General features: G+C 49.0%; 2 protein-coding genes and 1 long non-coding RNA gene across 8 annotated transcripts in view; 1 reads left to right on the top strand and 2 right to left on the bottom strand.

Annotated features, from left to right (window-relative positions):
- Positions 1–5,164, bottom strand: part of DNAJC16 (DnaJ heat shock protein family (Hsp40) member C16) — a 40,897-nt gene extending 35,733 nt beyond the window's left edge. For 2 of the 4 annotated variants that reach the window (XM_045475745.1, XM_045475744.1), the window contains exons 1-2: positions 4,848–4,942; positions 2,816–3,000 (exon numbers count right to left, since the gene is read on the bottom strand). In XM_045475745.1, the coding sequence (XP_045331701.1) occupies positions 2,816–2,982 (167 nt within the window). In that variant the 5' untranslated portion in view covers positions 2,983–3,000; positions 4,848–4,942. Of the gene's footprint in view, positions 1–2,815; positions 3,001–4,847 lie in introns of all 4 variants that reach the window. The other 2 variants (XM_045475743.1, XM_045475746.1) reach the window with 2 other exon arrangements.
- A 1,778-nt stretch (positions 5,165–6,942) lies between these two features.
- CASP9 (caspase 9) overlaps positions 6,943–14,312 on the top strand; it is a 40,473-nt gene continuing 33,103 nt past the window's right edge. Inside the window, exons 1-3 of one of the 3 annotated variants that reach the window (XM_045475749.1) lie at positions 6,943–7,205; positions 10,007–10,400; positions 13,052–13,086. In XM_045475749.1, coding sequence (XP_045331705.1) covers positions 7,074–7,205; positions 10,007–10,400; positions 13,052–13,086 — 561 coding nt within the window. In that variant the 5' untranslated portion in view covers positions 6,943–7,073. The remainder of the gene's footprint in view (positions 7,206–10,006; positions 10,401–13,051; positions 13,087–14,312) is intronic. The other 2 variants (XM_045475750.1, XM_045475747.1) reach the window with 2 other exon arrangements.
- LOC123597230 overlaps positions 7,177–14,312 on the bottom strand; it is a 29,433-nt gene continuing 22,297 nt past the window's right edge. The window contains exon 3 of the long non-coding RNA XR_006712041.1: positions 7,177–7,280. This is a non-coding gene — a long non-coding RNA (uncharacterized LOC123597230). The remainder of the gene's footprint in view (positions 7,281–14,312) is intronic.

The raw sequence follows: 14,312 nt of genomic DNA, 5'->3' as shown, positions 1-14,312 counted from the left end.
GTTTCAAATATTCAAACTTAGGCTAAAGGCTGAAAAGATAAAATAAAGCAATCACACAAATGAAGATTTAACGTACACAACTCGGTAGGGCAGTGTTGAAGGATAGGAAGGGGCTTTTGAGGAGACTGAGCCAAGGCGAGGGCTGTGAGGGCAGCTGGGCCAAAACCACAGATCCTGACGAAGACAAAACCAAGGCCCGGGAACAGGGAGGAAGCCACAAGACAGTTTCAGGTCATGAGAACTATCTTCCTAACTGAGGGGTGCTGCCACGAGGTTGCAAACATTTAGAAAAGGATAAATCCAGCTCTAGGAAAGCACTGCCCAATACTATTTTCAGTGTATAGGACACATTTCACCCACTGCAGTGTGATACTCGTCCTTTAAATCTGGAAGTGAAGAAAAATACTGCACTTGCTATCTACTGGCTGTGGAGCCACCTCTAAGGAAATAAAAATGAAGGGAGAAAAAGTAACATAGAGAAGTGTTAGGCAAATCATTTTACTGTTCCAGTGACTGACCTTGTTATATCTATTTGCTTAGGATCAAATTTTACGATGCCTTTTTCTTGGGGTGGGGTTGTTTATATCGCCAATGAAGATGATAAAAGAAAAGTACGTACGTTAAAACCTAATTATTAGGAGAGAAACGCAGTTTTCCTGAGAGACAGAGTAACTTTAAATGGTTGCACCGAGGAAGGGGAAAGCTCTTGAGAAGCTGAAGAGACATTATTTAGTAGTAAAACCTAGTAGAGGAAACCTACAAATCCAGGTCAACCACTAACCACTCCCCTCTGCTACTGCTCTGAAAAGTCAAACTGGGAAGCACTGTCTTTTTCAGCGTGTATGAAGCCATCATGAAATGAAACAAGTGATTTCAGTGATGAAACCCTGCCAGAGCCAAAACTGCCAGAGCCAGCACGGTGAACACGCAAAGGTGGAGTAAAATTTTAGACTTTCACTGGATGATATTCTATATATTTCTACGGTGATGAATTACTCCTAGAGAGAGTCTAATTAAGGAAGAGGAGCATATGACTCATTTAATTAATATCATAACACCCTTTTCAGCGCTGGAAGACAGAAACGTCAAAGCTGTCCATTTTAACAAATCCCACATACTCAAGCGATCATTTCTGCTTTTCAAATGTGGCCGAAGGCCACACTCTGTCCAAAAGAATGTTGCTACTTCATGAATTTACTGCAGACTTATACATTTTGCTTTAAATATAAAGAGGCAAGAGTTTGAAATGATGTGGAAGGCAACTTTGCTGTAAAGAGAGTCCCTGGAAAGAGGCCACACATAATTAGATTGTGTTTTCAGTATCTAATTCTGGATTCCCTGTGATAGGAGTTTGGTTTAAAATATGTATTCAAAACGTCATATTTGAAACTATCTTTTACCTTGATTGCAACCAGCTTAAAACGGAGATCCTTCACTGAAGAATAACGGTGTCAGGCAGAGTCATGCACGGCCTGCAATGTCATCTGCATGTGGCAGCTTTGCTCCTGCAGAACTTCCTGCCCCGCCCCCCACAAACCTAACCCACTCACTCTTCTGCTCACTGGGCAAGTGATTACAAAGTAAAAAAAGCAATAAACTATCTATTAGCACAGAAGGTCAAGCTACGGAGCCCAGGGGCAATAAAGACTTAATAACAGTGAGCCTAGATTTCCCCACAGGTAAAAGGGGGACAGCAATATCCTCCCTCATAGGGTAATTATCAGGTTTATATAAGATAAAAAGCATAGAACCTGGAACCTAGCATGCAGTAGGTTAGTTGGAGCCTCGTAAGAGCCTAGCATGTACAATCATGATTCCCATTCCCAAACGGTCTTTTATTATTTACGACTGGCTCTGCCAGCTTCTAGTCACCTGTGCCCTTCCTGTCCTTTCCCTCCTGCTGCGCCCCTCCAGCCACATAATCCAAATACCTCTACTTCTTTGGCATGTCCAAAGTGTTGGTGGAAAAAACTGATGATGCCTGTCTGTAAGTTGTAAATTCATTGCTGTCCCGCTAATTCACAAACACTGGTATACTCTTTAGCATATAGAAAACCTACCTATGTAGAATTATGACTTTTCTACAATTTTTTTTTAACGTTTATTCATTTTTTTGAGAGACAGAGAGTGAGTGGGGGAGGGGCAGAGAGAGAGGGAGACACAGAATCCGAAGGAGGCTCCAGGCTCTGAGCTGTCAGCACAGAGCCCGACACGGGGCTCGAACCCACGGACCGTGAGGTCATGACCTGAGCTGAAGTCGGACGCTTAACCCACTGAGCCCCTCAGGCGCCCCGAATTATGACTTTTCTGTAGAGTAATTCTTAACAGCCATGTACTCGGTTCCTGAATGTTCTTATAAAATTGAGAGCAAAAAAGCTCTTACTCTAAATTTTCTTGAAAGCTTAAAATTAATAATGTAGAAAATAGGATTGGAGAGTCTTCCCTTTAGCATAAAGGGTTACTTTATGAATAACATCATGGGGTGGTTAGCTTATCCATTGCTGATGACATATATACTTTAAAACTAAAGCTCCCTCCTACTTTAACATTAAATATGCTGGCAGTATCTAGGGTAATTCTTCAGGCCAAAAGCATTCACAGCAATACAGGCTTTGGATCTCATCACTAAAAAAAATTAAAAAAAAAATTATAGAATAACATGAACATTAGTTCTCCCAAATGAAATATTTTCGACAGATACAGATTTACTGAACATAGACACAGAGACAAATAAAAGCTAACCATAGTTTAGGCTGCATTCCCCTACTGCAACTGCTTAGCTTACATTAAACTGCTATTTCTTTGTTTCACCTACCATTCCCGGGCGAGCTTCTTATAAGCCTTTTTAATATCAGCCTGACTGGCTGTTCGGCTGACCCCTAGGACTCTGTATGGGTCAAAATCCAACGCAGACAGAATTTGCAGGACCAGAACCAGAACTATCAAGAACTGCCAGGAAATGCTCAATTTTTTCACTTCCATTTCTCTTCCTTTCCAGAGCTGAAATGATTGAAGAGGCAATAAGTTTCAGCGGTAGGAACCTGGACAGTCTCGCTTTTGAGGTAAAGGGCTAAGATAGACAGATGAAAAACAAAACAAACAAAAGCTGTTTGGCAGGAAAGGTGTCGAGCTGTTTGACCATGTCTTTTGAAATCGACAATCTTACTACTGTTTTTGAATATCACAAATAAGAACTATTCTAGGTGAAAGGGTGAGCGGTAAGACTTAACAGCAACTTGCCAGAATCCTTGGATTAGGTTGGCTCTAGAAAGGACTGAAAAATCAATGAGATGGAGAAATAAAAGCAAATGTGGGAAAACATTCATAGGAAAATCAAGGCAACTACATCTCAAATACACTAGTTCACTTACGCTGACAATAATACTTTAAATTTAAAAATACGTGGCTTCAGAATACTTCACTGAGTACATGCTAAATAAATTCAAGAGATCAGAAGAATTACCAAGTGCGAAACTGTGAAATGACATAGTTGTGACATTCTTGGGGTTAAATAAGTACCAACAGGGAAGTGAGATACTCTAAAAAAATAAAAAACTTGTTATGATGTTGTGTACCCCAATTCTAGTCTTTATCACCACACCCAGTGAAGCAAGAAAACAGAGAGGATGCTCTTTAATTTAACCATCAGCAATATGGTTATTATAAATGGAGACCTAAGAGGAGAAAAACTGGTGAGAAAAAAAATTTAGTTTTCCACGTGAAGGGAGATTAATGGCAAAGCCTGTAGACCAGGCATCTTCAAATGTTAAAGATCCATATCTGGTCAGGGTGGTAGCTGAACTCACTGTGGGCTGGGAAATAATCCTGGTTGGTTAATGAACAAGGTAGTGCTGTATTGCACGGACATTTACGGTCAAGAATTACGAACTCTGTGATATCATAAAGTGAGTTTTCACGGGTCATATTTATCCTGACTTTACATGAATTACTAACATTTTAAGGTTCAGGTGTCTAAGGTGACACCTTACTTAAGGTGGGCAAATCTGTAACAGTGGTGGATTTTGACAAGTGGAAGTCTAAACACTGACTGGGAGTGATCACAAAACTGACTGACACGATGGCCAATTTTTAGGACTGCATGCATGCTGAGCCAAATCCGAAAACACATTCATTTCTTCCTTGTGGAGTCAACCTATGACCTATAAAACATGTACAGAGCGCTAAAACTCGGGAAGAGGAGACAGCTACTGGTTAGGCACACAAGCTCTGGAAACAGACTCACATCGGGATCCGTCCTCTACCACTTTATGACCTTGGGCAAGTTACTGAAACTTGCTAAGCCTCAGTGCCATTCATAAATGGAGGGTGAATAATACCACCTTGAAAAGATCAGCAAGGGAGTTAAACGTATGTAAAGATTTACTGAACACCGGGTCGACAGTCAGAAAGGGGTACTTATTTTTTTCTACCACGCAGGGCAATCGCTGCCTTATTCCACCGTGTCAGTCGCCTCCAGTGAGGGGCCCAAGAGGCGGGGGGGGCTGTTAAGTTCTTTGGCTGACAGTCTCGAGCTCGACTGTGCCGGCGTCGGGGCAGGAAATCACCTGCCCAACAGGTAGGCTACCGCCCGCGGGCAGTATCCCCCAGACCAGGCAGCGGCTCCAGGAGGCACGCTCCAGGTCTGAGCTCCCGCCGGAGGTCGCAACCCTCCGGGAGACGACCGCCTCCCCCGCCGCCCACCGAGAGTCCTGGGCCGGGCCCTGTCGGCTCCCGGGTTCCCCCGGGCCCTGGGGAACCGGGAACGAGGAGGAACTGACGGGAAATCCCCGAGCCTGCCCGGCCCCGCCGCGTCCGCGGCTCCGCGCGTCACGCCGGGAAGGAGTTACCGGGAAAGGGCACCGGCCCAACCGGCTGCAGCGTCCGTGCTCCAGTCAGTCCGCCGGGCCAGGAGCCTCCCGTCCGCACCAGCGCTCGCCCGGACCTGGGGAGGGGAGAGGGGCGGGGACAAGTGGAGGGGGTCACGTGACACTTAAAGGCTCGGCGCGCGGAAGTCACGGACTGAACTGGTCGAGGGCGCCTACTTTGCGAATCTGTTTTGACCCTTGCTACCCGCCGTCTGCGCGTGGACCTGGCGCGGTTGCCATAGGAACGCGGCCCGCTCTTTGGCTGGATCCAAAGGGATGATCGTGACCAAAGAGGACAAAACGTGCCTCCTAGCGAGGCGAAGTCGCGATGCATGATGGGATGCCCCCAAGACCTCCCCGATCCAGGGAGGTGTTTCAACACTTACCGGGAGATGGCCCTCGTCTGGCAACAGTTGCTAGGGTGGGGAAGCAATCGCTGGTCCCTGTTCTCTTTAACCCTATTCATAGAATCCTAGAGCGTCAGAGTTGGAAGGGACCTTAGGGACCCTTTCTAGTCCAACTCCTCCATGAACTGATGGGGAGACTGAGGCCCAGAGAGGGGCAGGGACTTGCCCAAGGCCTAGAATCCAGGACCCCTAAACTTATTTACCAAAGCGAGATCTGCCATAGAATGTGCCAGGGACTGCCCTCGGCTCGGGGAAACGGATGTGTGTGTGGTGGGGAAGGAGGGGGAGACACAGATGAATGAGGTAAACTTTCATTGAGCCAATGAGATACGTATCCTTGGGGATATAAAGAAAGAGGTTTCTTATCCCCCCACCGCCCTGTTTTTTATTGAATTTTCTTTTCATTTATCATTGACACACTGTATCTTTTCTTTCTTTATATTTTTCATCGTCTGTCTCCTCCCACTGGAATGTAAGCTTCTAAGGGCAGGGCTTTCTGATTTGTTCAACTGTATATTCTCGATGCCTGTGTAGACCTCAGCGCAGGCAGGATCTCAATAAATACTTGTGGAATGAGTGAATAAAGGGGGCTGAGGTTTTGATGCTCAGGAGAATGGATTCTAAGGTAGACTTGAGTCAGGTTCAGCTTTAAATCTTGAACGGCCTTGTGCCACTTACTACTCTGTGACCTTGAACAGACACCACTTCCTCCAGCTCCAGCGTCCCCCATCTGTAAAATGGGGGAAAAGAATAGTTTTTGGTATTCCTTTGATAGGACTGTAGTCAAGGATAAGTGAGATAACACAATGTAAAGTGACTAGCACAATGGCTGGGACTTCGCAAATGTTCAGCAAACAGGAGCAATTATTTCTGAAAGGTGGAAGTGAGCTGTACAAACTGGGAGTTCAGAAGAGTAGATTTCTGCCTTTTTTTTTTTTTTTTCTTTGTGGGAGGTGCTAGTGTGGGAAGGAAGGAAGAAGGGGATTCAAGACCGTGTAATGTGGGCTTGGTTGGATGAGACAGGAGAGTTTGGAACAGTAAACGACGAGATCTGGGCACCGGGCGGGGGCAGGAGAATTATGGTTTTATTACTGGCGGGAAGGGGGCTAGAGGACACTGAGGCAGGGAGGGGGTTGAATGGGGCTGGACAGACCATCGCCCCAGGCATGGGTATCCCTCTTGCCAGCAGTATAACCCCCTCCGAGCTTTTTTTTTTTTTTAAGTTTAGATTTATTTATTTATTTATTTATTTACTTACTTACTTATTTAAGAGAGAGAGAGAGAGGGAGAGAGAAAGCGAGCAGCTAGTGGAGCAGGGGCAGAGAGAGGGAGACAGAGTCGCACGCAGGCTCTGCGCCGACAGCAGAGAGCCCCATGCGGGCCTCCAACCGTGAGATCACGACCTGAGCCAAATTCAGACGCTTAACCACATTTAACCGACTGAACTACCCAGGGGCCGCCCCCGCCCCCTACCCCCGAACCCCCACGCTCCGAGTTTCTGTAAAAGCGGAAAGAGGATACCTTTTGGTTAGGGCTGGCTGCCTGGACTAGGGGCGCGCCCTGGGGGCGGTGCCCGTTGCGGGGTGTGTCTTGGGGGGCGGTGCGGGGCGCGGAGGCGGAGTCGCAAGGCGGAAGTGGTGCCGTGGGTGGCCTGGGGCGGGCCCGGGGGGCGAGGGGCGATGCAGGGGCGGAGCGCGTCGCGGCGGCCGGTGCCGGGGCGGGTCCTGGGCGGCGGGCGGGGCGCCGCGGCCGAGGCCCGGAAGCGGACCGAGGCCGCCCGGGTCCCAGCCGTCGGGCCGCCATGGACGAGGCTGACCGGCAGCTCCTGCGGCGGTGCCGGGTGCGGCTGGTCGGCGAGCTGCAGGTGGCCTCGCTCTGGGACGCTCTGCTGACCCGCCAGCTCTTCACGCCCGTGATGATCGAGGACATCCAGGTGCGCCCCGCTTCCAGCGCCGCCCGCAGACTTCACGTCCCGGCTGGGGTCAGCGAGGCCGCGCCGAGAGGGTTGCTGAAGGCACAGCATGTCTTAAAGGCCGAGCTCCCGCCTTCCCCTCCCCGCCTGTGCCCCCGGTGCCCATCCCCTTTGGGGAATCATCATGTGCGAACCCCCTTTTCCCTCACGGCGTTGAGCGCACTAGATCGCCCAGCCGAACCGTGCAATACCGAACACCTCTAACAGGGCTTGCTAGAGCGATTCCACGCCCAGCACCACCAGCGTGCACCGTTGGCTGCTGGAGCCCTGTGCTTCTGGCCGGGATGGAGGCCTGTGTTTCACCTGCTGGCATGAAGGTTCGGGGCGCCCAGCTGGGGTGTCACACTGCCTGGTTCTGTGTCCCTGGCTGAGTCATTGATCCACTGTGAGCCTCAGTTTTCTGGGCTGTGAAATGGGACAACAGTAGTATTGTGAGAGCTACATGAGAGTGGGTGTGGAACACAATTGCGTCAGGCCCGGAGTGAGGGCTTAGCTGGTTGTGCCCTGTCCTCTTTGGCCAGCCCCTCCTGTGCTGAGTTTATGTTTCCTAAGGGGTTTTAGAGATGGGGGGGGGGGGGATGCTGATGCAGGTAATGAAGAAAATAATAAAGTGAACATGTGAGGCTCTCTTTAAAAGAAGTTTCATGTCTTTGTGTTATTTGACCTTCGCCACAGGCCTGTGAGGTAAGGAGGTTCCAGGAGGTATTTCCTACCAGGAGGGGCAGTGGGTGTGTGCGGCTTTCTGGGGGCCTCTGGCCAGTGCCCTGTGGGCTGCTCGCAGACTGCCCATTTTCTGCATCATCCAGGAGCTTGGCCTGACCTAGTGAGGAAGTCTTTAATAGGATAAGTGTCGTATGAAAAATTAGCAGTGAATATTAGTATTAGAAGAAGTCTCATGAGAATCTGCTGTGTGACCTGAAGAGTGGAAATGGTTTGAGACCATTTCCTTGCCTTCAGATACATTCACAGGGGTTGCAAATTCAGATGCCCACAGAGGTCCAATAGATGGGCACCGCGGTGGGTGGCCCCCCAGCTCCAGCTCAGTCTGGCCATTCCAGAATGCTGGCTCCGTGTTTCCAGATCTCTCACGTTACGTAAAAAGAAGTTGAAAGTCCTGATTTTGATGTCAAATTCCCTGATTCTAGATGCTAGCAACAGATTCAGGTTTTCGAAGTACTGTCACATGAACGAGAGGCTGCCATTTGCCACCCCTGGTTTGGCTGAGCCGCATGGATCTAGGTCCTCATCCTGGCTTTGGTACATATTAGTAAGTCGCAATGCCTTGCTGAGACTCAGTTTCCCTCATCTGTAAAGTGAGGAGAATTGTAATTTAACCCCGTAAGGTTACTGAGGGGGGGACTAGATGAAATGATGCATTTAACACGGGGTCTGTCTTACTGTGAGTGTTCCGGAAATGCTTAAAGGCATGTAGCTGTTTTGTTAGTCAGGATTATCTTTGCAGTGACATTACAGATCTGTGGCGTTCAATTTAGCAGCCATTAGCCACACGAGGCTATTTAAGTGTAAGCCTGAAGTAATTAATGTTAAATAAAATAGAACACTTACAGGGCACCTGGGTGGCTAAGTCAGGCATCCATCTTCGGCTCAGGTCATGAGCTCGCAGTTCGTGAGTTCGAGCCCCGCTTCGGGCTCTGTGTTGACAGCTTGGAGCCTGCTTCAGATTCTGTGTCGCCCTCTCTCTCTCTCTGCCCCTCCCCCACTCACATTCTGTCTCTCTCTCCCAAAAATAAATATTAAAAAACCCGTAAACCTCGACTTTTTCTGCATCGTCACAGTCCACCCAATTGATGCACAAATCCCGTGCATTCTCCTTCCTTATTAAAAAAAGTTTTTTTTAATGTTTATTTATTTCTGAGAGAGAGAGAGAATGGGGGAGGGGCAGAGAGCGAAGGAGACACAGAATCCGAAGCAGGCTACAGGCTCTGAGCTGTCAGCACAGAGCCCGACGCAGGGCTCGAACCTATGAACGATGAGATCACAACCTGAGCTGAAGTCGGACACTCAACCGACTGAGCCACCCAGGCGCCCCTCTCCTTCCGTATTTTTCTGGTCTGTCCACTTATTTCTATCCATTCCTGCTGCACTGTCTTTGCCACCACCCGACCTGCCTGTGGCTCACCCCCTTCCACCGTCTACCCTGCCTCCAGGATGATTTTTCTCAGAGGCAGCTCTGACTCTGTCACTCGTAAAGGTCCTCAGTGGCTTCTCCCGGCTGTTTCGGCACACCTCACAGAGGCCTCCCCCTTGCTGCTGTTTCCCACTCCAGCTTATGTTTCATTTCTCTGAATTCGCGATTCACTTCCTAACGTTCCCTGGGGTCTCCGTGAAGACATCCCCTCCTGGAGGACTCCCTGGCTTCCCAAGGCTAAGTTGGATGGCCCTGGACCCTCCTGCTGGCACTTCTCTCCTTGGTGTGCCACTGTTGATTTGTCTGTTTGCATTCCGCGCCCAGATGTCTGCTTCTTGAGGACTGAGAATGTTCGCTGCTGTATTTTCATCACTTAGCACAGCGCTGGGCTCATGGGAGATGCCTCCAAAATGCGGAATGAATAGATAAGCAAAGGCTGGCCGGTGGGAAACACTCCGTGTAACTGCAGGCTCAGTTTTTGCCCTCGTGCCTGACTGGTCAGACTTATACCAGATGGGAAGTGTTGGGGGCGGGGGGGGGGGGGGGGGGGGGACATGGTGAGAGTCCCAGGAAATCGTGTGGCTAATAGTGCCGTGTCTTTTTTTCCAAACAGCATGCGGGCTCAGGGTCTCGGAGCGATCAGGTCAGGCAGCTTGTCATAGATCTAGAGACCCGAGGGAGTCAGGCCCTTCCTTTGTTCATCTCCTGCTTAGAGGACACAGGCCAGGATGCGCTGGCTTCATTGCTGAGAATGGGTCGGCAAGCAGAAAAGCAGAATCCACAGGCCGTCAGACCCCTGGACCTCATGCCTGTGGTGGTTGGACCAATGGGCCTCAAACCAGAGGAGCTCAGAAGGAGGCAGTATCCATTAAAGCCGACTCCGGAAAAACTCACTCCAGTGGTGTTGGGGCCCGAGGAGCTGTGGCCAGCCAAGCTCCGGCCAGAGGTTCTCAGACCAGAGGTGCCTAGGCCAGTGGACATTGGTTCTGGACCATTCAGTGATATCTGTGAGTACCAAGACAACGGTCGGTATGCAGTTGGAACTATGAGGTTAATGAACTTGTATACCCAGATCTCTCCCCAGGTGTGGGAAGTTCTCAGCCATTACTTTTTTTTTAATTAAAAAAAATGGTTTTTGATGTTTATTTGCTTTTGAGGAAGAGAGAGAGACGGAGTGTGAGTGGAGGAGGGGCAGAGAGAGAGAGAGGGAGACACAGAATCCAAAGCAGGCTCCAGGCTCTTAGCTGTCAGCGCAGAGACCGATGTGGGGCTTGAACTCATGAACTGTGAGATCATGACCTGAGCTGAAGTTGGACGCTTAACCTTAACCAGCTGAGCCACCCAGGAGCCCCTCAGCCATTATTTTTTTAAATAAGCCTGCTACCCCTTTCTCCCTCTCTTCCTTCTTCTGGGACTACAATAAAGCATAGATCGTTTCTTCTCATGATAACCCATCATTCATGTAGGCTCTCTTCACTCTTTTTTGTTCTTTTCTCTTTGCTCTCTGAGTGGGTAATTTCAAATGAGTTGTCTTCTACTTCACAGATTCTTTCTTGTGCGTGATCCAATCTGATGTTGATGCTGTCTGTTGCATTCCTTTCAATTCATTCAGTGCATCCTTCAGCTCCCGTGTTTCTATTTGGTTCTTTTTGTGTGGTTTCTATCTTTTAAACTTCTTGTTTTGGTCATGTATTGTTTTCCCGGTTTTGTTACATTGGCTTTCTGTGTACTCTTGTAGCTTACTGAGCTTCCTTGAAACAGTGATTTTGAATTGTCAGGCACATTGCAGATTACTATTTCTTTGGGGTCAGTTACTGGGAAATTACTGTGCTCCTTTGGTGGGGTCCTATTTCCTTGATTTCTCATGTTTCTGGAAGTCATGTGTTGGCTTTGCATTTGAAGGAGGAGTCAACTCCTCCAGTACTTGCTGACCAACCTCTGCAGTGCGTCCGATCTCGGATTTTTTTTTTGCACCAGCTTCTCTGCTGGATTCCCAGAGTTCGACAAAGGTGGTCTCAATTATGGATGATGTCAAAATTGGTGTTCTTTGTTGGGGAAGGCAGTAGAAAACTCTTATTCTGCCATTTTGTTGATGTCCCTCTCTCACTTTGTGGATGGATACTACTGATTTGGGGAATGAATGAATTTTTCAGTCGTGGATGATAGTTATATTTTTGGGGGTGCAGTGAGATTTTGGAAATGAGCAACGGTTTCAGATTTAAGGCTGTGAACTGTAGGATTCTTCAGGAAGATAAAACCATTTCCTTTTTGTTTGTTTGTTTAATTGAAGTTTATTTTGAGAGAGAGAGTGCGTGCAGGGAAGGGGCAGAGAGAAAGGGAGAGAGAGAGGATCCCAAGCAGGCTCTGCACTGTCAGCACAGAGCCGGACGTGGGGCTTGAGCTCACAAACTGTGAGATCATGACCCAAGCTGAAACCGAGAGTCGGACGCTTAACTGACTGAGCCACCCAGGTTCCCCTAAAACCGTTTCTAATTAAAAATGGGATGTGAATGCTCTTCTGGCATGGCTTTTTAAACTCATAAGAGGATAGTTCCCCGTAGGGGGTCCAGGCCCTCTGTGAGCAACGAACGGCACCATATTGTTGGATCATGAGAATAGATTCCAGTGCAACTCAACTCAGCATTGCAGCTCTGCGATAACCACCCAGTTCTCTTTGTTTAAGAAAGAAAAGAAGTCCTAACTACCATAGAGGCTGGGGGTCATTGGACTTCTTGCTAATTGAAATGAAAACTCCTTTGACACTGAAGGAAACATTGCCACCGTTACTCGTTTAATCATTCTGCCAATCTTTCCCGAGGACTTTCTGGGTGCTGGGCTCCATGGATTCCACAGACAGGAAGTGTCCACTCTCCTGGAGCTTCCCTCATGCCTTTCTGGTTTAGAATTTCGTATAGATGGAATCACACCACATACACTCTTCTGGCTTCTTGTCCCTGGCCGAATGTTTCGTGGCTGTCCATGGCAATGCACGTGTCAGCGCCTGCTTTCTTTTCGGTCTGTGGAGTGTTGCCTTGCATGGCTTTTATCATAAATTGCTTGTCTGTCGACTTGTTGATGAACATTTTGGGTTGTTTCTAATTCTGGGCATGAAGAATAAGGCTTCAGTGATCCTCCACGGCTGGCTCTTTTTTTTTTAATTTTTTTATTTTTTTTTTTAATTTTTTTTTTCAACGTTTTATTTATTTTTGGGACAGAGAGAGACAGAGCATGAATGGGGGAGGGGCAGAGAGAGAGGGAGACACAGAATCGGAAACAGGCTCCAGGCTCTGAGCCATCAGCCCAGAGCCTGACGCGGGGCTCGAACTCATGGACACGGACCGCGAGATCGTGACCTGGCTGAAGTCGGACGCTCAACCGACTGCGCCACCCAGGCGCCCCCGGCTGGCTCTTTTTAATGCCCCATTGTGCTCCTTTCTCTCGGGCATATACCCGGAAATGGAATTGCTGGTCAGAGGGTAGGTGTGTGTTTAACGTCATTGGAAATTTCTAAGCAGTTCTGCAAGGTGGCTGTGCCCCTAGACTCCCACCAGCAGTGCCAGAGGCTTCCCGAGTTCTTGCCCTTCTGTTTTCAAAGTCCCTTGCCCTGCTCCTGCTGGGCCAGACATTCACATTTTTCTCTCCTTTTCTCTGTCTCCAGGCGCTCAGGAAATTTCGAAGCGAAATGCCGATTTGGTGAGTCTTTATGTGATTTGGGGCCAGCTCTGTTGGCCTTGGGCTCGTCTGCTCTGCACGTCCCAGGCCCTTCCCTCTACCGGTGGGTCAGGAGCCCCAGCTGGAGAGAGGGTCCCAGGCCCCCCCGTAGCTCCCTGGCCCTGGCACAGCTCTTCCTGGAGCAGGCTGTCCAACCCTACCTGCTCTTTGCTCCTCTGTGCAGTCAGGGGGTCAGACCTCACGTGAGGCGGGCCTCGCCACTGGCCGTGGGACTGAGTCACTCCCTCTTGTTGACAGCATTGGTTGGTTTGACCCCTGCGTGCCAGTCCTGGGCTCCATGCCGGGATACCTGGGGGCGGACCCCATGTGTTTCTAGCCCTTGTGGAGCCATCAGCCTAGCAGAGGCTACTTGCACAAAGAAATATCTAAATCTAAATCTAAATCTAAATTTGAGTCTGAGTCTGAGTCTAAGCCTAAAAGTCTAAATCTAAATCTTTTTTTTTTTTTTTTTAATTTTTTTTTCAACGTTTATTTATTTTTGGGACAGAGAGAGACAGAGCATGAACGGGGGAGGGGCAGAGAGAGAGGGAGACACAGAATCGGAAACAGGCTCCAGGCTCCGAGCCATCAGCCCAGAGCCTGACGCGGGGCTCGAACTCACGGACCGCGAGATCGTGACCTGGCTGAAGTCGGACGCTTAACCGACTGCGCCACCCAGGCGCCCCTGAGAAACTCTTTTTTTTTTTTAATTTTTTTTTTTTTTTTGCGTTTATTCATTTTTTTTTTTTTTAATTTTTTTTTCAACGTTTATTCATTTTTGGGACAGAGAGAGACAGAGCATGAACGGGGGAGGGGCAGAGAGAGAGGGAGACACAGAATCGGAAACAGGCTCCAGGCTCTGAGCCATCAGCCCAGAGCCCGACGCGGGGCTCGAACTCCCGGACCGCGAGATCGTGACCTGGCTGAAGTCGGACGCTTAACCGACTGTGCCACCCAGGCGCCCCTAAATCTAAATCTTAAGTACTGTGACAAAAAGGACAGGCTGCGATGAAGGAGGATTCCAAGGGAGAAGGGGAGTCTGGCCGGGAAATGGCATCCACACTCTGAGGGTGGATCTGGGCACAAGTCTGCCGACAGAGCGCTACCCCTGCCCCCCCCTGGTTCTCAGGTGCTCCTCGGACGGGACGATCTGTCCAGTCCTTTGGGGGCGAACGGCTCTGGGGGTTGAGTTTCCCAGCTGAGTGCTG

The sequence above is a fragment of the Leopardus geoffroyi genome, chromosome C1 (assembly GCF_018350155.1).
Source record: "Leopardus geoffroyi isolate Oge1 chromosome C1, O.geoffroyi_Oge1_pat1.0, whole genome shotgun sequence".
Lineage (NCBI taxonomy): Eukaryota > Metazoa > Chordata > Mammalia > Carnivora > Felidae > Leopardus > Leopardus geoffroyi.
The sequence above is the reverse complement of the archived record's forward strand: the minus strand, read 5'-3'. Positions and strand labels throughout refer to the sequence as shown.